We start from the raw sequence: 26,226 nt of genomic DNA on the forward strand, positions 1-26,226 counted from the left end.
TCCAAAGAAGCTCATGTACAAATTAATATAACTTTACCTGACTGTTCTGTACATTATGAACATGAACAATAATCTGCTGTATTTTGACAGAATCTATCTCTAATCCTATCATCTCATCCAATAATGCACATCCTGTAGAACACAGTGATATGGTGACTCTGACATGTAGCGCTTCAGGGCCAGTGGATTCATATTACTGGCGTGAAGGAGATACAATTGTCAATCCTGGTGGTAGAGTTGGTCTAAGTGGAGATAATACAACCCTCACTATAACTGGAGTATTGAGGTCGGATGGAGGATTTGTGTGCCACGCATACAATGCTTTTGATGGAAGAAGCAGTGACCCATATTATCTAAATGTTAGCTGTAAGTGTTGCAGAAAATTATTGATCCATTTTATTCAATGTGTTTATTATTACCAAACCAAGTGAGTTTAACATGTGAGAGGATTGGATAAGAAGTAATCAGATTTAACTTTTGAGATATCCAAAAAGTATGTTATAATATTTCGCTTCTATTTTTGGGTTTGAAATATATGCAATTTTATCTTCAGTTGGTTTGGTGATACATGAGAAAGTTGACTGATAGGGCATTTGATGTCATGGTGTTGATTCAAAATTCTATTTTCCATTGTGTAATAAAGTGTATATTCAACTTTTATATTACCTGTTACAAATGCCATGATCCAGGATGTTTTGCCTTGGATTTGCTTAAAGTCTATCAGTCATCTTAGCAACGTCTTGTCAGAATTGGCATAGAGTGTGAAAGAAAGCTTTAGATTTTATCATCTCTCAGTAATTAATTATTCCATTAAGTATTGTACTTCTACGGATGGTGACCTTGTTGTCAGAATTCTAAAGCAAATTACTTTTATCCCAACCAATAGAATCTGATCAAGTTCTTAAAATTAAACATATCCTAAAGCTTTGACTAATATTTAAAGTAAATAGAATCAATGTAAAATCTAAAATAGCCTAGTATCGCTCATTGACATGTTTAAAACTAAAATGCAACTGTTTAAAAAGTATCAGGAAGGCACGTGGAAAGGATTCTGCACAATAACTCTATCAAAGTTGTAAGTTTGCTCAGGTTGATACACAGGGAAAATATTTTCATGTATCTTTATTTTGTGAATAAATTTTGAAATTTGAGTAATTTGTAATCAAGAGTCAAATCCTAAATTTAAATTTGACACAATTTTTTTTAAAAGGACAACTAAGAATAAGAACAAACGTGGATTTGTGCAGAACAAACTCTTGTAAACAGCAAAGAGAAAAATTACTTATTAATCTATTTCATTGGTGTCAGTTGAGATATAAATGTTATTGACAACAGCATGTGATTGCTTGGTGTTATTTCTTGCACTGTTATTGTCTCTCATTTCAATGGTTTATATTCTATGATACAAATTTGTGCATTGTATATTTTTAAAAATGCCTTATTTCTCAAGTTTTGTCTCCCTAAAAATCTGAACTAAATTCTCCCAAATTCCACATCCAAATATTAAGAATCATCCTGTTACCTTCAATATCCACCTGTGCCTGACACTATGTTAAGGTCAGTATTTCCAAGATGTTTCTGAAATGTAACCTCTCAATCATTTACACAAAGGTCTTTACAAAGAGTCATAATCAATTTAGTCTCTTCCCTCATGTGATCCTTGAGCATCTCAAGACAACAATGACCATGTCCAAGATATAACCCTTTTAAACGTCTTCAATATCGATGAACATTTTAACAGTTAATCTAAATTACTGCAAAATATGAGACTGAAAAATACTTCATTTTGCCACAAAGCTTTTTTTCACATGTGCTCATGGGTATGTTTGTATACCTGTTAGTTTTGTTTCAATATAGTAAATTATATGTGGCATGAACAGAGTTGGTAGTGGATGGATTTGATTGGGCTTTAGTAAAATCAGTTCTGTGGTGATGGACTGCATGCTAGTTTTACAATCTGAACTTTCTGAACAACATGTTGCAACTAATTGTTTATTAATTTTAGATGGACCGGAATCTCTAACTATATCCATTAACCCACAACATGATTTATACATTTTGGGGTCAAATGTGATTTTTTCCTGTTCTGCTGTTTCAAACCCCATTCCTGAATTTCAGTGGTATCTCAATGGTAATTCTCTTCAGTATAATGGACAGCAGCTAATCATTTCTGATATTTCCTTGAATAACACTGGTAATTACACTTGTGAGGCCTTTAATAATGCAACAAAAAGATACAGCATGACAACAATGGACATCGTTGTCGTTGGTATGTAATGATGATTATCTAAAAAAGTAGAATTGTTGACATAACTAGTGAGCATTATTCTTGTTTGTTGCTGTCATGTGATGGTACTAGTTGTCGTGGTAGTTGTAGTTGGAATTGCACATCATTGTGTCTTTCTGAAAATTTGCTTAATTTTGTCCCTAATGTAATTGTGTGTTTATTTTATGTCAATTATGAAAATGTAAACAAAAGAGAAAAAAGAAGCATCTTTATTCTGTTTGTGCCTGTACCCTTTTTGAAATAGAATGTGAGGAACTGGAAAGTAACAACCCATCTGCAATGCTAGTTTTACAGCCAGGCAACAAGTTGAAATATTTCCACTGTGTTTTGTTTCATAACCTCAGTCATTGGGAAACACGTACTGACTGGGTAATAGAGGATGTTCAGAGTATGAGCTGCTTAGTATAGGGGAAAAATTACTTGTTAAAGGAATTTTTCACACGGTTCATGCCGGAGGGATTTTCTGGTCCCGCTACAGTGAATGGAGATTTGGCTGAGCACCAAATTTTGCATCCTCGCTGCAGTGGCAGCAGGACTTGAATGGTTGTTAAGATCAACCCTATATCTGAGAAATTTGCTTGAGTTTATCAATTCAATAATGGAGTGGGTTAATGAAGGTAGTGCCATCTTGCCATGCATATAGAATTTCACAAGGCATTAATGAAGTGCCTCATAATAATTGGGCAAGATTCTCCAGTCTTGTCTGTGGCGGGACCCATTGTGAGCGAGACTTGTAAAACTGGGCATTCCAGCCAAACTTTATTCCCTGTCAGTGGTGCCAGAAAATCCCAACTGTGAACGAGGACAAAAGATTTCGGCCAACGTTAATAAAATTGTGGACATGAGATAGCATGGATAAAAGTTGACTGAAAGGCAGAAAACAAAGAGCAGTAGTTAACTGTTTGAAAACTGTATGCAACCACGATGTCTCCCAGGAGTCAGTATCAGGATAACTGCTATTTTTTCACCAGATGAAAGATCCAGAACTGGGGTGCAAATTCAACTTTGCAGATAACACAAAACAGAAATATAGTAAACAGTATCATAGAATCATAAAATCCTTACAGTGCAGGAAGCCATTTGGTCCATCAAGTATGCATCAACTCTCTGAAAGAGCATCTTACTTTGGCCCACCCCTCTACCTCATATCCATGCATCTACCATGGCCCATCCATCTAATCAACATAGGACACTAAGGGAAATTTAACATGACTAAACGAACTAACCTGCACATCTTTGGACTTTGGGAGAAACCAGAGCGCCCGGAGGAAAGCCACGCAGACACTGGGAGAATGTGCATACTTCATGCACAGTCACCCAAAGCCAAAATCGAACCTTGGTCCCTGGCGTTGTGAGGCAGCAGTGCTAACTGCTGTACCACTGAGACTTCAGGATAAAATAAATTAGTGAAATGATACATGGCAGAAGAAATTTAATGAATGGATGTGAAAAGTGGTGTGCTTTGAAAAGAAGAAAAGTCAACTTTTAGTAAACTAAATAGCACAATTTGAAAAGGGTTTCCAGATTACAGAGACACCTGGCAGTTTTCAGACACAAACTATTATAGATGACAGAACAAGTAAATAAGGTTGTTTGAAAAAAAAAGGGCCAGAATTTTCCCGGTGTGTTTTCTGGTGGCAGAGGCAGCTCACCATTGGCTGCTGGTGCAAGTTTCCAGTCCCATCAAAGTCTATGATGACTTGAATGTCTCACCCACCCTGCTGCTGGGGAACCTGACGAGTGGCCTCATTTGGCAGGACAGGCCAGAAAATTCTGCCCATGAGATTCTGCAGAAACAGGAACAATACTTAGCCTTTTGAAATCAATGAATGGCCCTCATCCAGAGAAGTAGGCTTGATTTTAACCCACCAGGATGTGCCAGAGGGTAGGGGTGGAGTGGAGCTGAGCTATGGGGATTCAAATAATAAATTTTGGAACCTTACTTTGACTGCTGGATTTAAAGGAGGCAGGTGACCAAATGGCTCTCAGATGGAATGGTCACAAATATATTACGGGTGTTATGTGCCTTAATTTTGACTTTCAGTTTTAATGCCGGCAGGCTGAGTTTCCTGTTCCTTGGGCAACTGACAGCTGAAGAGATGTGTGAAGAACCAGATCAAATTATAACTAGCTATATGGAGATATTATGTTCTTGTACTCAAATCTCAGACTGTGGAGGGAGAGGAAAATCCCATCCACTATCTATTCATTTCTGTTGATTCACATTTTACCATTTTTGTGCATAACTTCACCAATTTCAGCTCCTAAGATAGATGCAATGTTGTGGACAGGAGGGGGTTTAATTAAACAGCACTGATTTCTCCTCTTACCACCCATCTGTAAACAGAAAGGTTTTTTGATTTTGATTTCTCCCTTTTCAAATGGTGGTGTATTTCCCAATTCATCGGGTTTTGTTGAAATCTAATTTCTATTAATAACCCCACGGCAAACCTGAAACAGGGTGAACTCAGAGGGTTAGATTATTTGCATATATGAAAAACAGGGGAGAGGGGGGTCACTACTTAGTCTCCTATACATTCAATAAATGAGGGATGAAGAAAGAAAGATTTGCAAGGCAAAAACCACAAAGTCTGAATCCAGAGTCCAGAATCAAAAGTGCACTGCTGAATCAATTTACAGAAGTCAACAGGGCTGAACTGATGCTGATAATTCGCTTTTCCAGTAGAGTGACCATCACAATGAAATAGGCATGCAGAGATGAATTAGTCTTGGGCAATGATATGGAATATCAGAAGTTCCAATAGAAACCGTGCAGGTGGAAACAGATAACCAAACCCAAACAGAGCTCGTTTTCTGAGCTGTTGCTTGGTAGATGGAAGATGGCAGACTGATTTACAGTATACTAAGACAGTATAGCTTGTTCTCCCATCTGGAGTGGGGGGAAAGGGGGGGGTGGGGAGGTGTCATGTCACAACCCCATATCTCCACTTTGGCTTTGACAAATGGTGTATACTTCTTTGTCTGTATTCCTGAGATTGTTTATGTTTCAACCATTAAGAATTTGGAAGGAAGTTTGCAGGTCTTTCTATCTGAGCAGACTAGTAGACATCAGTGGCCAGGCCTGACTTGTGAAATGTAGATGGCCTTTGTGTATTCTCTTTAAATTAGGTATCTGCAGCTCAAAGAGTCCTGAGCCTCTCTTCAAATATAATGAGGAGCAAGGAACTATGATATTGCCAGATCGATCTTATTATTTGAGGGTCACAGCCACACACAGCTTCAGTTATCTTGAAAAGTCATCGTCCAGTTTTAAAATTTTAGAAAGCAGTTCTCAGGATATGGATATTTCATTTATATATGACAAAAAATATAGAATATGAGGTCTTAGACTCGTTACAGTATACACTGTGTTTACAACATCAATGAGCATGATTTTAAATTGTAGCACAAAATATATTTGATAGTATTTCCACTATTATCAAAATAATTTTATATGAAGTTGTAAAGCCTTACATGCTGTATCTTTACAATGACACCTCGTTGGAGAAGCACTTAAAATCATTGTAAATATATGATGAATGTAACATGTATTGAACGCAAATAATTCCGCATTCTATATTGTTATATTCACATATCATAAAATATTCAAAACAATTCAAGCATTAAAAGATGAAATCCAACTATAATCTTCAGAAACTGTTAACTGAATTCTGTTTCCTCCACATTCTTTTACAAGCAATTAATAATCCGCTGTGTTTTGACAGAACCTGTTTCTAAACCCACTATCTCATCCAATGACACCAACCCAGTTGAATACAATGACACAGTGGCTCTAACATGCTATGCATCAGGGACAGCAGTGTTATATCGGTGGCTTATGGAAAATAAAACTATTGACTCCAGTGACAGGATTGGTCTGAGTAATGATAACAGCACCTTGACTATGTCTGGAGTGTTGAGGTCTGATGAAGAATTCACATGTTATGGGTACAACATGATAAATGAAAATGAAAGTGATCCATATCCACTAAATGTTAACTGTAAGTGTCACAACAAATCACTTAAGTACATCATTTGCAGTAAGTGATTTTGAAATGTGCTGATTTTTATACTGCACCATTTGAAATAGTGCATCATATCTCTAGTAACTTGTACCTAATTTTAGTTTCATTAACATAATAATGTTGACTGATGGAAATTGCAACATGCTCTGCTGTCCACTTTTCAAACCAGTTTATATTTTGAATCAACTATTATAAACGAAAGAAATTGACAATTACATATGTACCCAGGCAGCATGAACCATGTTTTCCATCATTCTGCTGAATATCTGAGTTATCTTGATGTTTCGATCACAGGGTAATTAAATAATTATGAAAACAAGATTCATTTCAGTACTTAAAGCTCATGGCAATTAACAATACAACTAAATAGTCACAATTCAAATTTACCTGTATGGAATCTATCAAGAAACGTAAAACTAAATAAAATTGTCAAATTAACTTATTGAAGTCACATGAACATGAAGTTCACAGATATTAAGTCATTAAAATTGACTTAATGTCATTCCACCATAATATACTTACTAAAGCATAAGTGGTGTAACATTTTGAAAATGGTAAACATATATCTGTGTTATTTTCTAAATTGAAGCACAATTGATGTAAAAAAAACAAACCTTATTTCTTGGTGCCTTATATGGGTAATAAAGAATCACTGATCCTTTCAGTTCAAAGGTTTTCCACTTTGATTTAGAAAATTCTCCTGAATTATTTAACCATAGTCAAGAGTACAAATTCAGGGCAAGTACAAATATTCAAATATTGGACTGGGATTAAAGCTTCAACAGTTAGTGTTATAACTGTGGGAAGATGCCAGAGTGAACCCCGGTTCAAAAGACTTCTACTTTGTTTTAGAAAATAAAGAGGAACAGTATCACAGGAGTACTAATTAGAGAAGAAAGATCATTTATTAAACATAGAAGATTGGAAACTCCTTTACTTCCCCCTTAGACAAGTACATACAGATTTCAGTATCAACATGAATTATAAAGTATATCTTAAACTATAGTGTTCTCAGTAACAGAAAGTCCCTTTACGTGCACAGATTGTCTGTGGTCAAATACACACACTCCACTCAAACCCAAAATGAATATCTATGGATTTTCCCTGTAAACCACCCCCCCCCCCCCCCCCCGAATGACCCCCAGGTGATTGTCACAGCAGAATTTCCATACTCGACTCCTAAAAAAACATGCTTTACAACCTTCTTACAGAGCATGCTTTCCATCAGCGGCTTGCATTCCGAAATCCAGTCCAGGTTTTACAAATTACTCTTTCAAATAAAGCTTCCATTCTACGTTTCGCAAGCAATCTAGTACCCAGATTTTACACTACCCCTATCAGGATTTATTTGCCTTGACTGCCGTACAAACTATTCACAATTGCTTCAATTGTCGATTCCCAGACTCTATTAAAATGGCATCAAACTTTTAATTTACCAGCATGAATCTAACTATATGTTTTATCCTGCTTTGCACAGAAACATTAAATTAAACCGACTTAAAATTATACCTTATTTCTAATGTTTGCTATTACAAATACAAATCCCTGAAAACTACCTTTGTTTTCTGAACAACCTTGATTTCAAAGGAGGAAAATTGGATGCATTTGCAGTCCTAGATCACTATGGTTCTCAGGCATAGATATATGTTTCATAATAGTTGGGCATCAATGTCCTCTACAATTGAAGACAATTATGACTAAGACTCACATGTGAAGAAGAATGTGAATATGCCTTTTTAGGGATAGCAGACTGAAACTGACAAATGAAAGGCTAACACAGAAACAAGAGGATGGATTTAATAGGGTGCTATGTCCCCCATAACTGCCTGAAACTAACCATGAAATTAAAGCTGTTGGGCTTCTCACAATGCATTGACCTCCTGTGGTGATGGGATGAAGCCTTTAATTCATCATTAATTCCCCACTTAAGGGCCTCAATAGACTGAAGGTGAGTGGACCACCGCCCAACAACTCCACTGTCTCATGTATAATTGTGGAGGGGACAGGCTGATAGGCATCAAACGTGACTCCCATTGGACTTAACATGCCAAATCTGCCTTCAAACATGCCAACAGGAGACCATAAAATCCAGCCCCAAGTAATGTTTTCAGGTTAGAAAGCAAATTAGCCAAGTGCAAATAAAGATGTATTTATACATTGTGACATGTAAATTGGCCCAGATGAGAAGACAACCTGATTTTTTTTGGCCCTAAAGATTAAATTTATGCATATACTCAGCGTGCAAGTCAAACCCCCTTTTCAGCTATGGCATGCTGTACAGGTTTTCATAGTCAGCCTCAACTCTGGAAGCAGAAAATGCTATGTCTCAAAGATGCTTGGGTGTTATGATACAGCCACACAAAGCAGACGCTACTTGGCTAAGATGGTGACTATCCACACCCATGCAGGTTTGCACACAGGTTAACCATGTTTTTGGAGGGATCTTTCAAGATTTCAAAAATTGACTTGACATCTACAGTAAATACTGTAGATACTGAATTTTTGGTCTGAATTCAATAAATTTGAAAAATAATGTAAATTGATGGAAAATCTAAATCAAAAAAAGAAACAGACTGCTTAAAAAGATTAAAGGAAGGAATGAAAAATAAATATTTCTGTGATGATTTTTCAAATAGGTTGCCAAACCATAATCATATGTCTGTAATATTTGCAAACAATATAAAACAAATAATTAAAATGTTGCCATGTATGAATCAGAGCCTATATTTTCTGAAAGTGGTTTGTTTTCATATCTATTTCTTCTATCTTGATAATGATATGAGAGCGAGTGGATGGTAGAATTAGTTGTGGAGATGCTACATTGGGATTTAGTTGGATTTAGTCCTGTGGTGATGGGTTGCATGTGAGTTTTACAGTCTACAGTTTTGACATGAAATGTTGCAACCGACCTGTGCATTTATTATAGATGGACCAGAATCCCTTAATATATCCAAGAGTCCACAACTTCTTTCCTACATTTCGGGGTCAAATGTAAAATTTTCCTGTTCTGCTGTTTCAAAACCCGCTTCTGAATTTCAGTGGTATCTCAATGGTAATTCTCTTCAACAAAATGGACAGCAGCTAATCATTACTGACATAACCTTGAATGACACTGGTAATTATACTTGTGAGGCCTATAACAATGCAACAAAAAGATATAGCCTGGCAACAACTGACATGATGGTTGTGGTAGGTACGTAATATTTCTAGAGAAGGTAGAAGTGATTTTTTTTTTCCCGTGGTGAATTTTGCTTGTTTTATTGTCTTATTTGTTAAAATAGAAAAATTGTATTTTTTGATTATTATATTTCAGGACCTTAAAGTGTCATACTAAGTAATGAGGCATGTATTGCAGTCAATATTAACACTAATTTACACAGAAATTGTGTAAATTTTTAATTTAAGAGGCAGCTGAAGACAAAAACAGTATATCGTGAAATTATAACCACACGTGGCTAAACAATATGAATACTAACAAAAATCTGTTATTCTGTTATCATAAGAACAGGCATGAGTTTTAAAAAAAATTTTTGGGTCCATTAGCATTTGGGAATAACTAAAATAAAAAATGAATTGAATAATTTGTCTTCAATGTTGGCTGTTTTGCTTCAATCTTGTTCTTGGAAACATGACTATTTCCAAAATTTCTTTTGTTACTTCTCAATGTGCTTGCATTGCACAAAAACATTTGTTCTTTCGAGATTTGTTTCCATATTTGAACCCTAATTTTCTCAAGGAAATTTCAACATTAATAACTTGCAAATGTGTAAGATTTTTTAATTGCAGATTGACAAATAATTTAGTTACATTCAGGTGAAAATGCTACAGGGTATTATGCTGACTCGGAGTACCCAAGTGGCTAAAGAAGCTGTTGAACTAGAAAACAAAATCCATTGATCAGCAAAACAATTGGAAAAGGAGAAGAAAGAGTAAATGTCAAAAGCATGTACATCATCTTTGTGTAATTTTATGCAGCCTTCACCCAGCATAGCCGTAATGGACCCACAATTGAATCACGACCCACCACTGCCTCTGTGAAAGCAAATCCAAATGAAAACCAATGAATTGATAGTGGATTTGTTGTCTGATTCATTTTGTATACAGGTTAATGACTAATCCTTTTCATTCCTGTGATTTTTGAAGCTAAAACTTGAAATCTCTCATTTGCATATTAAAAGCTATGCATTTTGAGTGATGTGAGTTGAGAATCCAATTATTTAACATCCTGTCTGTCATGGCTCAGTGCTGCTCATTTTGATTCTGAGGTAGAATGTTGCAGGTATAAGCCCCACTTCAAGAGTTGTGTGCAATCTCAGCTGATACACGAATGCAGCACGAAGGTGAACATAAAAGATCCCATGGCACTTTTGGGAAAACATCTAATGGCAATTTTTCTAAAAAAGAGCTGGTGGTCCTCTCAGTGTAGTTGCCAACCTTTACCTTGCAAACAACATCCCAAAGGTGTTTATCTAATTAGTACCTGTGGGACCTTGCACAAATTTGCTGCCACATCCAGGGTTTGGGAGATGTTTGTGCGGACAAAGCTAATGGGGGGGTGCACAATGCTTACGGAGCATGACTCACTGGCCACGTGACCTGATAATCTGCATGGTCAGTGTTCAAAGCAGTCTATCTGGCATGCACCCCTTCGATTGACAGGTTAATTCGCTGATGCTAAGACTTGTTCTGAACAACTGCGATCAGTAGCTGAGGAGTAAGATGCGCCAATTCCCAAGTCCCTTCGTTGTTGTCCACCTTGCGAACTTCTGTTTGGACCTTGTTGTTTCCTTAAACTTCACTCCTCTTTCTTTAGATCTGGTTGGAAGCTGCTGGAATTCGGGTCAATGGTAAAGTACCTACTTATCCCAAACTTCCTTCCTTGATGGTGTTTGCACCATGGGCCCTCCCCAACCCCCTCTGTTCCACTACATTGCGCTATGTTACTGAAAATTCTTTCAGCTCAGTCTCATCAATATCATGAGGTTCCCAACAAATAATTGATAACGCTCTGTCTGGGTATTGGATTAAATGCCATGTTTCTGCATCGCCAGATTCATTTTCACGGGCCTAGAGCCCCGTGGTAGCAAACCTGTTCCCTAATTCATTGATCACCAGGCCTTCACAGTGAAATCTGTGGCCAAGATTTTCTATTCCACCACGGTGGAGGTGGTTCGTCATTGGCCAGTAGCAGGATCTACTGGTCCCACTGAAGGCAGTGGCATTTTTAAAGGCTCACCGGCCAAGCTGCAGAAACCCACCAGCCAATAGTGAACCACCTCCTCATCTGAAAATGCCAGCCTGTACTGTTGATTTTGTCTCCTGTCAGGGCTGTGCCATCAGGGCTTTGACAACATGAGGTGGAATTCCAGTGATGGGGACAGTTTCCTGGAATCCTCAGCTACAATGGGTACTGGGTCAGCAGGTAGAGGTGTTGGAGATTTTATCGAAGAATACTCAGCAATTTTCACCTCCAATACAGTTTTAGGCTTTACTTCCTCCACAGGTGGATCCGATTATACTTCTGAATGTGGTCTTTGAAGGGTTTTACGTTCTTATGTTTCCTCCTGACCTCGATCCTTCCTCAATGGCTGGCATGATTGTGAGCGTATGTGTGTGAGTGTGAGAGTGAGAATGTGAATATGTGTGTGTGTGTGAGTATGAGATAACCCTGTGGACTGACACAAACCGCACAGCTTGGTGTAGGGGGAACACACCCTCTCCCTTCTCCTCTTCCTCCCTCTCTAAAATCTTATGCGCATACCCACACACTGGGCAGAAGAGGAAGAAAACTCAGACTGAAAGGCAACCCACACCTGACCCCCCACTTTCATATGAATTCCATTGAGGCCAGATCCGAGCATGCACCACCAGAGCAGAATACAAGGTTGTTAGTTAAACACAACTCCTTAGTTTGGACCTGGTTCCCTCCCCCTTCCTTGGTGGCCGGGACTTCTCTCTCTCTCTCACTCACTATGTTTCTTATGCAAATAAGCAAAAACAGGTTTTGTTAGTTGTTGTGGGAAAAGTACCACTAGGTCAGGCTTGAAGGTTTCAAGAATACAGTTTTATTTTAACGAGCCTTCGTGGAGAAAAGGCACTAACAAGCAGCAAAACCTTCTCTCAATGAGACAATAGGAGCGGTCCATCTTTATACCCTTTACACAATAGATGGACCAGACATCTAGCCATTATCACATAGTTGTAATCAAGTAGGTGATCGATCGTTAACACATCGTTATAGACAAATACAGACAGATACAGACATGAACATGTTAACATCGCATTGCCTTAGGAATGGATACATTTCCTTATGTCAGTGGCTATCAATGGTTTTTAGTTTCGGCCTAGTCATATAATAATTTACAGTAATTGGTTTTCCTGCAGTTATGTATTCCCGATCCCACCTGTAGTTAATCTCATTATCTATCCCTATTGTCCTTATCTTTAAGCCCTGGCTGGCTTCCTGTAGGATATGATTCCTGCATGTCTGTCCTTTATGTTTTAATCTCAGGTGGCTGTCTGTACTGAAAGTTTAATGTCTCTTTCCCAGGTGACTGTTTGTGTGCCAGGCAACCATCTTATGTGTACCCATCTGTATATTTTTCCTCCTTCATAGTTAATCCCTGCTGCTTGGCAGTTTTTAATAATCCTTGTATTAATCATTCACTTTTTAAAATTATCGATGTATTGACTTTTTTGGTTAGCGGGTTATTTATGGTTTCTTCATATCTCAACTTTCTTTTTGAAATTCACATATAATGTTGTACAAAATCAAATCTCAGGCAGCTGCTGCTGGGTTTCTTGCTGAAGGAGAATCAGAGGCACACAAAAAGCCTGATTGTTTTTTAGAAGGTCTGGCAAAAGGGGTTATTTTTGCTCCCTATAGAAACGAGAATGTTAGAAATGCTCAGCACATCTGGTCAGATCTGTACAAAGCAAAACAGAGGTCAAGGGCCCTTCTTCAGAACTAGTGTGGATTATTAACTTGAAGCATTGATCGTTTCTCTCCTGGCTGATTATTTTCAGCATTATTTTGTTTACATATCAGATTTCCAGCATCTCAGTACTTTGCTGTCCTATTGCATGCTCCATGCTGGGAAGTTGGAGTTATGGCTAGTTTCAATTTAGAATTCGTAAATATTGGTCGTATTGCAGTGTAATTTTTCTGTTAACAAAGCCCACTTGTGTGGATAGAAATAGCACATTATTGCAGGTGAATTAGTTGGTGCTAATTCATTGGAGGGTTTTGTCATTTTTAAACTGCCAAGGTAAACTAGGAGTCATGCACCAGATGGAATATGTCACTGTTAGTTCAAGGTATTCTCATTTATACATAGGATTGTTGTTTGCAATGCTTGTGCGTTTTTCTTTTGGGTATTACTGTCCAGATATTGCAGAGGGCCAGGTTCAAAACAGCAGCACTATTTACATAATTTAAATTCCCAAATTGTGCGTAATTGTCTGACAAAGCCATGGTTATAAATGGATCAATTACCGAAACCTGGATTTCACTGGATTTATAAATAGAGGCATAAACTACAAAGTTTTGCCAACCCCATATAAAAGAGTCTGACCCCACTGCAACTAATGTTCCCAATTCTGAGCACCCAAAGGATCTGAAGGCGGGAGATTAAGGCGGTGGGGAGGTGTGGTGGAAATAGGTCCCAGAAGCAGGGGACGCACCACAGTCCAGGATTTCTCTCCTGACCGCAGCCATATCTTCCTACATTAGAAGAACAGCTGCATTTGAAAAGTACTAAATTAGATGTGAAACACTTCAAAACTTTCTGAAGTGTATAAAATGCAAGCACTCCCTTTCCAATATGGAGCACTGCAGGTGTTCCTACATTGTAAGGACTGCAGAAGTTCAGGAAAGCAGGCCACCATAGCAATTAGGGATGGGCAATAAATGCTGCTTTTGCCACTTCCCATGAACAATTAAAAAACAAATGAAAAGAATGGGGAAAGAAATGCTTGTCTGATTAATGTATGAATGGGAAGAATGAATATGCTGAGAAATGGAGTAACTTGTAAATCAACCCAGACTTCATTCTTTGGGGTAAACAAGCTTCCATTCGAAACCAACAGATGTATGCCATCCAATCTTCAGCTGTAGACTGTCAAGGTGGGTTAAGTTGAAAGCTATCATGCAGGATTATACTGTAGGTTGTTGTGGAGTGAATTGATTGTAGGCTGGTGCTGGTGGCATCAAAGTTAATTGTGACAGTGTAACCAGCATTTGCTGAAACTGTCTCAGGAGGCACATTATCCCTACAATAACATTGGCCTTGAGGGAGTTCGCACAACGTGTACAGAATTTCTATTTAACAGACTATTGGAAGCACAACAACTTCTTACCAAAGGTTTACTTAATATCCTTTGGTGGTCTTCTACCCTTTAATCGCATGGAGGTATCTTTAAAAATTTCACTTTTTTTCTTTAGCTGTTACCTAATTATAAGTTGTTGATGTGCCTTTGCACAATGTAAATTTTTTTTCGCCCGATCAAATATCCGAGTTTATTATCTTCCATCTACATAACATCACTTTGCTCCACAAGGTACAGACTCATAGGTGGTCAGATTCTAATGTTTTATATTTCATCCTCTTTGTTCACTTTTACACATTTTGAAGCTAATTCACATTTAGAAGCTAAGGAATATCTTTTGTATGAATTAGACATATGTCTGAACTACAAATAAAAGTGAAATGTTACAAAGTGAATAAATCTTATTTTGAGAATGATCGGAAAAACAAAGTGCCAAACTGAAGTACAAATCTCTGTTGCGCAGGGTCTGATCTCTGGTATCAACATATGGAACTTACTAAGTTTTATCTCAAAGTATCAAGACTAATTTTCTGTAAGAGTCCTGTAAAAATTCAGCACACAAGTTCTGTCTTCAGAATCTGGCACTAAATTCACCATCCTCCTTCTGAAGTGCGCTAACTACTCTCCTGTGTTTTGACAGAACCTGTTTCCAAGCCCAATGTTAAAGCCAATGCCACCAACCCAGTAGAACACAATGACACCGTGGCTCTGACGTGCTTCGCATCAGGCACAGCAGTTTCATATCAGTGGCTTGAGGACAATAGCACTATTAATCCTGATGACAGGTTTGATCTAAGTGATGATAATAGCACACTGACTATTTCTGGAGTGTTGCGGTCTGATGGAGGATTCACATGCTATGCATTCAACTCCTTTAGTGGAATGACAAGTGACCCATACAATTTAAATGTCACCTGTAAGTGTCCCAAAGGATCATTATTTTTATAACTTATTACCATTCCTGCTGAATTTGAGATTGGAAAAGAGAAAATTTTGAATCTTTGCATGTAAAATTACTTATTGAAACTTGTAAAAATGGTGAGCTACTTGCATACAACATCAAGGCTAATTGGCTCTGAGTTTGTTTGAAGAAGTATGCTTGAAATATTTTGACCTTCAAACAGGATTGGTAATAAGGATATTCATTGATGGGTGGTGGTGGTGAACAGTGAACGGTTTGTGTTGCCTACACATCTATTTATTTACAAAATAATCTCACACAAAATAACTTTTTGGAGCGTGCAAGCTATTGAGTGATGATTCCAATTGCCACTGAACATAACTATTCAATTTTAACTCGACTCGTGGTGAAAGCAGATAATCTCATCCATATGGGTTAAATAAATAATATCAGAACAGTTATCACTAACTACTGATTCAATTAGAGTTTGATATTTGCATTTAAGTTAATCAGTTCATTTTAGATCCCAAATAAAAATGAAATTCAGGTAACAGTGAGGAATGAGATTCCTATTTGAATAAATTTAATAATTATATTTTAAAAATCACAATATTTGATACAACAGTACTACAGTATGAGGCCAGCAGGCTTTTACAAATCATGCATTTTAAGAGAAGCTGTACGTTATCCAAATTCCAGCTCACTACAGGAAATAGATCCTCTCTGAACTCCAACAATGTCTGTTTAACATGAGTGACTAGAAAGCATCAGAAGCAGAGTGCTTTTGCAATTTTGCCTATTCAAATCTTGTGTCACCATTGCTCCTGATTGAGCTTAGTGAAGTAGCCTCAAACTGCCAGACACACACTGCACTGCACTGTTGAACACATGGAGGGGTAAGGCCTGTTTGACTCCATGCCAAATCACTGTGGTGCTCTGTAGCTCTATCAATGCCAGGAGAAAAGCCATTATGGCCGTAGTCATCTACTTTCCAAAGATTACCCTTCAAATGCTTCACTTCCAATTGTGTAGTGCTAATTGGTTGCTCAGTGGTAGACTAGTATTGGGAAACTGATATTGTGCCCCACCAGTACAAACTGGGAAGTGGAATTTGGGTCTCATCACCACACAATGGAAAACTGGTATTGAGCCCTACCATTACATACTTGGGAAAATTGACACTGAGCCCCCAACATTACATAATGGGAAATTGACATTAGGTCCCTCCACTAAAACATTGGGGAAAATGGCACAATTTCTTGACTTTAGTACCAGCATGATTGACAGTGTGTAGAAAACACAAAGTATGTAGTTTCTGTGGTGGTGGTGATCTCCTCTCATTGTATAGTCCACTACTGCTTTTTGTTTTAGCATAATTTATTACAATACATTTGTGCATTTATTTTAGATGGACCGGAACTCCCTAATATATCCATAGACCCTGATATTTCTGCTTACTTTACTGGAAGAACCATTACCTTTTCTTGTTCTGCGGACTCAAATCCACCTGCAGAATTGGAATGGTATCTCAACGATACCTCTCTTCAACAAAAAGGGCAACGACTAATCATGACTAGCATTACTTTGAATAACACTGGAAATTATACCTGTCAGGCATTTAACAATTTAACAAAAAGGTACAGTGCCTCAACAAAACAAATAGTTGTAATAGGTAGGTAACACATTTCTCAATTTTATTTCTTTCTTCACTCGTGAAATTGTGAAGGTGCCTACTAGTTAATTTATGAATAGAGTGAAAATGAAGAGGTCATTGATAAAGAAAATGCAGCTCCATGGTCCTATTAGTTTTGCTGATAAAATTGTGGATTATGCTGTATTTTGCATTGATAAATAATCTTCACAATGCTATAAGTATCAAAATATCAAATTGTTTTAACCCTTGATCGGTTTCCTACTTTTTCTACTTGCATTTACATTTTCAAACAGAGCCTGCTTTCTAAGAAAGGGAGGATGCCGCCACCGCCCCCCGCCCGCGCCCACCCCCCCTCCCGGCCCGGCATCAGTGGTGAAAGCTATTTGTTAGTTTGTTTCTTATACATCTTAAAGCATTTCATATCAGCTGTAAACTTTTGTTTTGATTATATTAGTGAAGTGAACCGCAAATTTTATTTTGGTATTGTTGATTTACTCACTCAATCATGTTCTCATCCCTAAGTCAAAAAAAAACATTAGGCTCAATTTGGTTTGCTGCCTAATATTCCACAAATGATATTTAAATGGACAACTCATATTTTATTTGCAGTGAAAGTCCAGAGTGAGATCACAAAAGTTGCTCTCAGACCTTAATTGGCAAGCATTCTGTAAATCAGGAGGAGAGTCATGTCAGACCAGATTAGTTGATAGTTACACATCACCTGGGTTTGATGCTTTAATAATATTAACCAAATCCATACACTGTAGTAACCAAGTCTGGTTTTAAAAAGTGGACCCAGGCCTCCTGGTCACTTATTGCAACATTTGCAGAGACCATTTAAATATACCTTAAGATTTTTCTGCACGTCCTTTTAAAGTATTGATTATTTGGTCCAACAGTGCTGAATTCATGATTTTAAATGCAGGGGCCAGAATTTTATGCTTCCCCACTGCAGGTTCTGAAATGGTGATGGTGGTTGATGGGGGAGAGGGTGGTGATGGCTTGAAATTCCATAGACAGGATTCTGTCCAGATCCTGCCCACACTGACCTGCTCAGTTTTATGCTGGGCCTCAGATGGCCAGCCCCTGCACTTGCCCCAATTAAGGCCCTTATGTATCCATTTAAGGGCCTTTTCCCATCCAGCCTTAATTTTCAGGCTGGTGGGTAGATGATAGATCCTGGGAGAGCTGGAAGCTGAATGAACTTCGATCTCGTGTGCCAAGGGCAGGAAAGGAGAGGGCACCTCCGTCAGAAGCTGCGATCTTACCGTGGACGCCCTCCCCTTAGGGCCTTGTGACCTCTGGACCTGTTTTCCCCTCCCTTCCCCTATAACGTATCCTCTGGGACTTTGATTGCCCTCCTTACGACTGAATTCCCTGCCCCCTTCTTAATGGCAACCATTTTTGCTGGATAAGGGTGCAGGTTGCAAGCTCACACCTTGTACTCCTGACATTGCTGATTCCATTGTGGGGATGGACATTTGGGAGCTTGTGCAACTTCAATGCAGTTGGACCAGTTTATCCAGGAGACATGGTTTATGGCTCTGCCAGAGTTGCGAACCATGGGGAAAACTCTGGTCGGAGTTGGCAATCTTTTTGCAGGTAGATTTAAAGGCAGTTTATATGGCGTATGATAATACATTCTGTTAAATATTTAAGTATGTATTTCAGGCTTTTTAATGGCTTTCATTGTGTTTCTAATGCAATAATTATCATAAGGCTCTGTCTTTAAAAGATAAGTTGACTAATACATTGAGAGCATTGTGTATTGAGATGCATTAGGGCACTTTTTCCATGTCAAAAATGTTCTTATGCATTCAAACCCATTGTAGAATATGTATGAGGGACCCTGTTGTAAATATCTGAACATTTGAAAAATCTGGCTACCTGTTCTTTTAATTTCAAATGGGGCCATTGTATTCAATGCCAATTGGATGACCGTTACAGCTGAGTTCAGTTTGAATGATTGGCTGAATTTCCAAAACCACAGGCGGGATTCTCTGATCTCATCCATACCCGCTCCATTGCAAGTGAGCACAGAGAATTTGGAGTTCAGCCAAAATTGCATGTACTGCAAGAAGCTGTCCTTGGTACAGGTTTTCAGACTCTTGTATCTTTTCCCGGTGGAAGAGACTATGTCCAGGGTGCGTGGGGTCCTTGATTATGCTGGCTGCTTTTCCGAGGCAGCGGGAGGTGTAAAAGGTGTCAAAGGATGGGAGGCTGGTTTGCGTGATGGACTAGGCTACATTCACAACTCTCTGTAGTTTATTGCAGTCTTGGTCAGAGCAACAGCCATAACAAGCTGTGCTACATCCAGAAAGAATATTTTCTATGGTGCATCTGCAAAAATTGGTGTGAGTTGCAGTGGACATTATTACATCTCATAAGATGTGCATACAGTGGATATTGGGTGAGTGGCTATGGAGAGTTTTTGGGGGCATGCAGGTACGAGGGAGCAAGGAAGAGGCATGGGAAATATGAGGAGGCACAGGAGTTGACCTATTTCCTTGTCCTGGCTACAGCCCACTTATGTCTCGTGTAGATCCTGATTCTAAACTAACCTTGAAGGTACACACTGTGCAAATATCTGAGCTGGCGGCTCCTGTACTTAAGTCTTCTCGCAATGAAGGGCAACATACCATTTGCCTTGCTTGCTGTACCTGCATGCTTCATTTCAGTTACTGGTGTACTAAGACATCCAGGTCCTTTGTATATCAACATTTCTCAATCTATCAGCATTTAAATAATACTCTGTCATTCTGTTTCTCCATCCAAAGTGGCTAAATTCACTTTTTCTTTTCTGCCACACATTTGCCCACTCACTCAACTTGTCTGAATTTCTTCACATCCACCTCACCATTCACCTTTCCTCCAAGTTTCATGGCATCAGCAAAGTTGTACATATTACCATAGAAATCATAGAAACCCTACAGTGTAGAAGGAGGCTATTCGGCCCATCGAGTCGACACCGACCACAATCCCACCCAGGCCCTACCCCCATATCCCTACATACTTACCCACTAATCCCTCTAACCTACCCATCTCAAGACACTAAGGGGCAATTTTAGCAAGGCCAATCAACCTAACCCGCACGTCTTTGGACTGTGGGAGGAAACCGGAGCACCCGGAGGAAACCCACGCATACACGAGGAGAATGTGCAAACTCCACACAGACAATGACCCAAGCCGGGAATCGAACCCAGGTCCCTGGAGCTGTGAAGCAGCAGTGCTAACCACTGTGCTACCGTGCCGCCCACTACATTACCCATTACATCTGATTCCCTCATCCAAATCTTTCTTGTATATTGTGAATAGCTGGGACCCAAGCACTATGGGACCCCACTAGTCGGAAGAATCACATGTTGACCGATTTGTGGGATTCCCGCAAGTGTTTGTGCTGCAATTGTGCCTCCCAGGCCCGGATTTCTGGCGGCGTTGGCGCGGCGCTGAAAATTGGCTGGGAGGCGCGGCTAATATTTAAATAGTGTTTTAAATACAATTTAAATTTACTTAGCGGGCCCAGGACTGAATCTCTGGGCCGGCTAGCATCTCCTACCCCGCCAGGAGTATTTTTCACTCCAATGAAGTTCAGACTCCCCACTTTTGGGGAACAAGTGGATACACAATCTGATACACAACCTGTAACTGACACACAGGGCCCGATTTTACCAAAACTTTGTGCCCGTTTTCCACTTCAAACACCGTTTTCGGGCGCGAAGTCGCGGTAAAGTTGTGCGTCGGGCCTATACTGCGATCTGCACCCGATTCCGAGCAGATCGCGGCTTTACCGTCACCCGATTCGGGTGCGGGTCCGGTCTGCGCCCGAATCGCGTGGCCCGACAATTTAAATGCATTTGCATGCATTTAAATCGACTTAATGAACCGCGCGCTCAATTCCACTGCCAAATCCCACTTTACCGTCTTCTGGTCCGATGCGGATCCGCGCTCTAATCGACCTGCTGAATAAAAATCCGAAATCACCGCTGCTGCCTCCGAAGAGCGGGGTCACAGACTGCAACGGCTCTCTGACCCAGCTCCTCCTCTGGGGGCGGGGGCGGGGGGGGGGGGGGGGGGCGGTGTGACCTATCATCCTCTGGGGGAGGGGGGGTGGGAGGGGAGGGGATGTGACCAATCATCTCCTGTGGGGGGGGGGGGGGGGGAGGAGAGGGGGTGTGACGTATCCTCTGGGAGGGGGGGGGGGGGGGGGGGGCAGGGGCTTCCGCTGCCACTCTGCGGCCGATCGGTGGGGAGGGAGGGGGCAGGGGGTTCCGCTGCCACTCTGCGGCTGATCCCTCCTCCCCACCGGAGGAATGAATCCCTCCTCTCCGGAGTGGCCGCATACTTCAAACACCACAACTGTCATTATTCACCTCAGCATTCTGCTGAGGTGAATAATCGGTAACTGATACACAATCTGTAACTGATATACAATCTGTAACTGGAGTGAGGAGGGGGCAATTAGGGCCCCCCCAGGGGGTCAAGCGATTGGGGGGGGGTTGGTGGCCCATAGGCATGGGCACCCTGGCAGTGCCAACCTGTGCCCCCAGCATTGCCCAAGGGGCAAAGTGCCCATGCCCAGGGGGCACCTTGGCACTGCCCATCAGGCGTGGGGCAGTGCCAGCTGGGGTGGGGCCTAGAGTGGGGCCAGCTGGGGGCAGGGCCTACGGGGTGATCCATGGGCGTGGAGGTTCCCGCTGCCACTCTGCATAGGGATCGGTCAGGGTTGGAGGGAGGCCAGCGAATGGGGCAGCCTGGAGGGGTGGGGGGGGGGGGGGTCAGTCGGGTGGGGGTGGGGTCTGCTGGGGGGGTCTGCCATGGTGGGGGGTCTGCCTGCAGGTGGTAGGAGGGGGAATCTTCACTGCTGGTGGGGTGGGCTGGAGAATGGGGTGCTCCGGGACAGGAGAGGGCTCTGGGCTGGCCCAGGAATGGTCATGGGGCCAGCGATTGGGTCGTGGGGGGCCAGCACTGCGAGTGTCCCGGGCTGGCCAGTGGTTGAGCTGGCTAGCAAACTGCAGGCTGACAGATAGAGACCACTGCGCATGCGGAGAGGCTCGGAACTATCAGCCTCCCGCTGAATAGGTCCTGCTCCCCGAGCTTTTAATGATATTCCCCATTATGACCTCTGCATTACACAGAGTGTGGGAGATTCTTGTCTGAAGTCGCACTGAAAAAAACCCAGCGTGATTTACACCAGTTTTCCCACAAATTCGACACTTTGAAATTTTTTGGGAGAATCGCGGCCTCTGTTTACTGCCTGCGAACCAACGAAGGAGCAGCGCTCCGCAAGCTTGTGCCTTTTGCTACCAAATAAACCTGTTGTACTTTAACCTGGTGTTGTTAAACTTCTTACTCTATTCTCTCCCCACAGGTGCTGTCAGGCCTGCTGAGATTTTCCAGCATTTTCTGTTTTTGTGTCCCTTTTCCAATAAGTTTTTTTTCAATTCTGTTTGAGCTATGTTAATCATTTCCTCTCTCTGATGTTTTATAGTTCATTCTAACCCTTCAAACTTTTGCACAATTTCTATGTTATCTCAGTTTAGTTCTCAAAAGACTTTGGCAAGCTGTCCTTTTTTCCAAATGTTACACCTGGTGTAGTATTGCTGACAAATCAGTGTCCCAGGTCATTGACTCAAAGATCACTTTGCAATTTCAGTACAAAGAACAACGAACAATACAGCACAGGAACAGGCCCTTCGGCCCTCCAAGACCGCGCTGCTCCCTGGTCCAAACTAGACCATTCTTTTGTATCCCTCCATTCCCACTCCGTTCATGTGACTATCTAGATAAGTCTTAAACGTTCCCAGTGTGTCCGCTCCACCACCTTGCCCGGCAGCGCATTCCAGGCCCCCATCACCCTCTGTGTAAAATACGTCCTTCTGATATCCGTGTTAAACCTCCCACCCCCCTCACCTTGAACCTATGACCCCTCGTGAACCGACCTGGGAAAAAGCTTCCCACCGTTCACCCTATCTATGCCTTTCATAATTTTATACACCTCTATTAGGTCACCCCTCATCCTCCGTCTTTCCAGTGAGAACAACCCCAGTTTACCCAATCTCTCCTCATAACTAAGCCCTTCCATACCAGGCAACATCCTGGTAAACCTCCTCTGCACTCTCTCTAAAGCCTCCACGTCCTTCTGGTAGTGTGGCAACAAGAACTGGGCGCAGTATTCCAAATGCAGCCAAACCAACGTTCTATACAACTGCAACATCAGACCCCAATTTTATACTCTATGCCCCGTCCTATAAAGGCAAGCATGCCATATGCCTTATTCACTACCTTCTCCACCTGTGACATCACCTTCAAGGATCTGTGGACTTGCACCTGTGTACTTCTGGTTGCCAATTCATGTGTTACAATTTTGCAGGTACTTCAGTTGTTTTATTATTCTGCATTACCGACTGAGACATCAGTAATGTTACTTGGATCAGTTCTTTCCTCAATTGAATCATTGTTCAATAATGGGCAGAATTCTCTGATCTCGTCCCTGGCCAACCACTGGCAATGGGAATGGAGAATTTGGCACTAACCCAAACTCTATTTATGGCAGAAGCACCAGAGAAGCCCAGCCGCAGACGAGGTCAGAGGTTTTCAGCGAAGAAAATTTTATTCACAGGAACAATTTCGGAATTGTGACATTCCAAAATCTTCATTACTCCATTTGCTTTGAAATTCAAAAATCTCATTGTTCTTTTCCCAATTAAGTTCCAACAGTTCATTAGCTTTTTAATTCCGCATTCAACCAATTGTTCTGATAAACCAGAACTTTATTTTCTTTTTCACAGTATTTTCCACGATACTTCATAAATACTTCTGATGCTGGAACTTCGCCAAGTTTTAACTGAAGACCAACCTTTGCTAATTTTGCTTTTTCAAGTTTATCCTTAAGACAATTGAAACCCCCAGTCAAATGTTTCACTTGTTTTGACTGGTTTTCAATTGTTCTCATCAATTCTCTTTTTTAATTCACAAATTATTCTTCCATATGAGAGTTGATTTTCTATATCACTCAGGTTTTCCATCAATTGCTTGTTATCTATATAAATGCCTCATTTTTGTCCACAGTAGTTTTCAAAAGTTCATTAAGATCACCATGTTTAACTGCCTGTTGCAACACAGTTGTCATCACATCACTGTCTCCACAAGCCAAATCATTCCCTAGAATGAAATCTATTCATCCAATAGGTAATTTAGGAATAATTCAATTTACAAAATTCTTCTTAAACAAACTTTGCACAAAGAAACTGGTTCATCGCTTCCATTGATAACCCTTACTAATACTTTTGCCTTCGTAAAACTTTCTGGAATACAAATTGTATCATCAGCCACCATCAATGATTGATCTGCTCCTGTATCTCTCAAAATTTTAATTTGTTTACTTATTTTGGTAGATGAGGAGAGAATACTTCTCCCTTTTGAAACAAAACATCCAGTATCTCCAATAGTCTGAGGAGGAAGGAGTGGCAAGTCCTGCTCGACTGCCAAAAGTTGCACCACAGAGATTTGTCACTCAGAGATGACACCACTGGGCCAGAGTCGACTGATGGTGGATGATGTACCTGGGGTGGAGGAGGAGACTCTGTATGGCCAGCGACACTGTCACTCACCTTTGCCAGGTTCTGTATAAGTTGGCGCAACATGGTCTCAGAGGCCACCCACTACCTGTTGCCCTAAATCTCTATGCAAGTGGCTCATCTCAAGGCTCCACTGATAACCTTTGTGGCATCTCCCAGGCCTCTATACGGAGGTCACCAATGCACTCTTCACGAGAGTGTGTAACTACATTAATTTTGACTGGCACCAAGCTGCTCAAGACACTAGAGCTAGGGTTCCCCGCATAGCTGGCTTCGCACAAGCCCAGGACTTCATGATAGCTTCTCACTTCAGTGATGATCAGGACTAGGCTGGGCACTGAGATCACATTATGCAGAGTGGCCCTTCCTCACCATGTGGTGGCAGCATGACCAGCCCTGATATTGCTCCTGTCATGGGAAGGGTGCGGTTGCCCATGGTCCATATATGCAGGAGGGTGTGATGACTTACAGTGAGGTCAAAGCAATGCTCCTCAAGGATCTACTGCAAATGTCTGACTACTGCCTGGCTAAGGCAGCTTATGAACTCCCACGGACCTGGCTAATCTCAGGGCAATGATATGGGAATAGCTCCATCTCTGCTAATGCAAGCACCTCCTTAGTTAGGGAGTGCCAGTGCAGATCAGAGTCACTGGTGCCAGAGGAATGGCCCGAACAAGGGTATAGCCACTGGGACACTTGGGTGAGATCAGACTTCCCCAGATGATTGGGCTGCGTGGTGGCCTTGACCAAGGGGTTGGGGTGAGGGACCAGGGGTGGAGTTCCTCATTAGTATCATTGCCCCCCTTCACTGAGGGTAGAGCAAACAATAACTGTCAGATTCAGAGAGGAGATGGAGGCGGTGCCGTTAGTAGGCAACCTGTCTTTATGTGACAAATGGCAGGGCATACAGCAATCAAATGAGAATGGGGGTGCATAAAATGCAACAAGTGATTTTTAATGCATAACACAGATGGTCACATATTAATGTAAGTGTTCAAAATGTAAAAGTGCCTAACGTAACCCTTACCCACGCTGTGATACTATACGTTATTTACCTTCCTAACCCTACCGCAACATATTGGTGCTTCCCCAGGGTCCACAGCCTGTTGTCTGCCATGCCCTGTTGCCTGGTGGGTGTCCTCTGCAGGGCTGAAACCTTAAGGAGCCCGGCCTGCTTTCAGGGAGCATAGGTGTGGTGGTGCCACACTTCTTGGTATGTGAGGTCGGAGCTGTGTGGGTCACAGGAAGAGGGGAGTCAGATATGCTGGACACCCCCAAGGTCTCCTGGGTGGAAGGCCTAGGCTATGCACCAGCTAGCCTCCTCCCCATGGGTGCGTAAGGGCCCTGGATCCCTCTGACGAAGGGTCATCTAGACTTGAAACATTGGCTCTACTCTCTCCACAGACCTGCTGTCAGACCTGCTGAGATTTTCCAGCATTTTTCTGCTTTTGTCC

The 26,226-nt window shown here is 41.0% G+C and overlaps 1 protein-coding gene across 3 annotated transcripts in view; it reads left to right on the forward strand.

The window, feature by feature from the left end:
- LOC144508393 (cell adhesion molecule CEACAM5-like) overlaps positions 1–26,226 on the forward strand; it is an 88,723-nt gene that overhangs the window by 19,048 nt on the left and 43,449 nt on the right. For all 3 annotated transcript variants that reach the window (XM_078236263.1, XM_078236264.1, XM_078236265.1), the window contains exons 3-4: positions 15,281–15,556; positions 16,950–17,213. In XM_078236263.1, the coding sequence (XP_078092389.1) occupies positions 15,281–15,556; positions 16,950–17,213 (540 nt within the window). The remainder of the gene's footprint in view (positions 1–15,280; positions 15,557–16,949; positions 17,214–26,226) is intronic.

The sequence above is a fragment of the Mustelus asterias genome, chromosome 20, assembly GCF_964213995.1.
Source record: "Mustelus asterias chromosome 20, sMusAst1.hap1.1, whole genome shotgun sequence".
Lineage (NCBI taxonomy): Eukaryota > Metazoa > Chordata > Chondrichthyes > Carcharhiniformes > Triakidae > Mustelus > Mustelus asterias.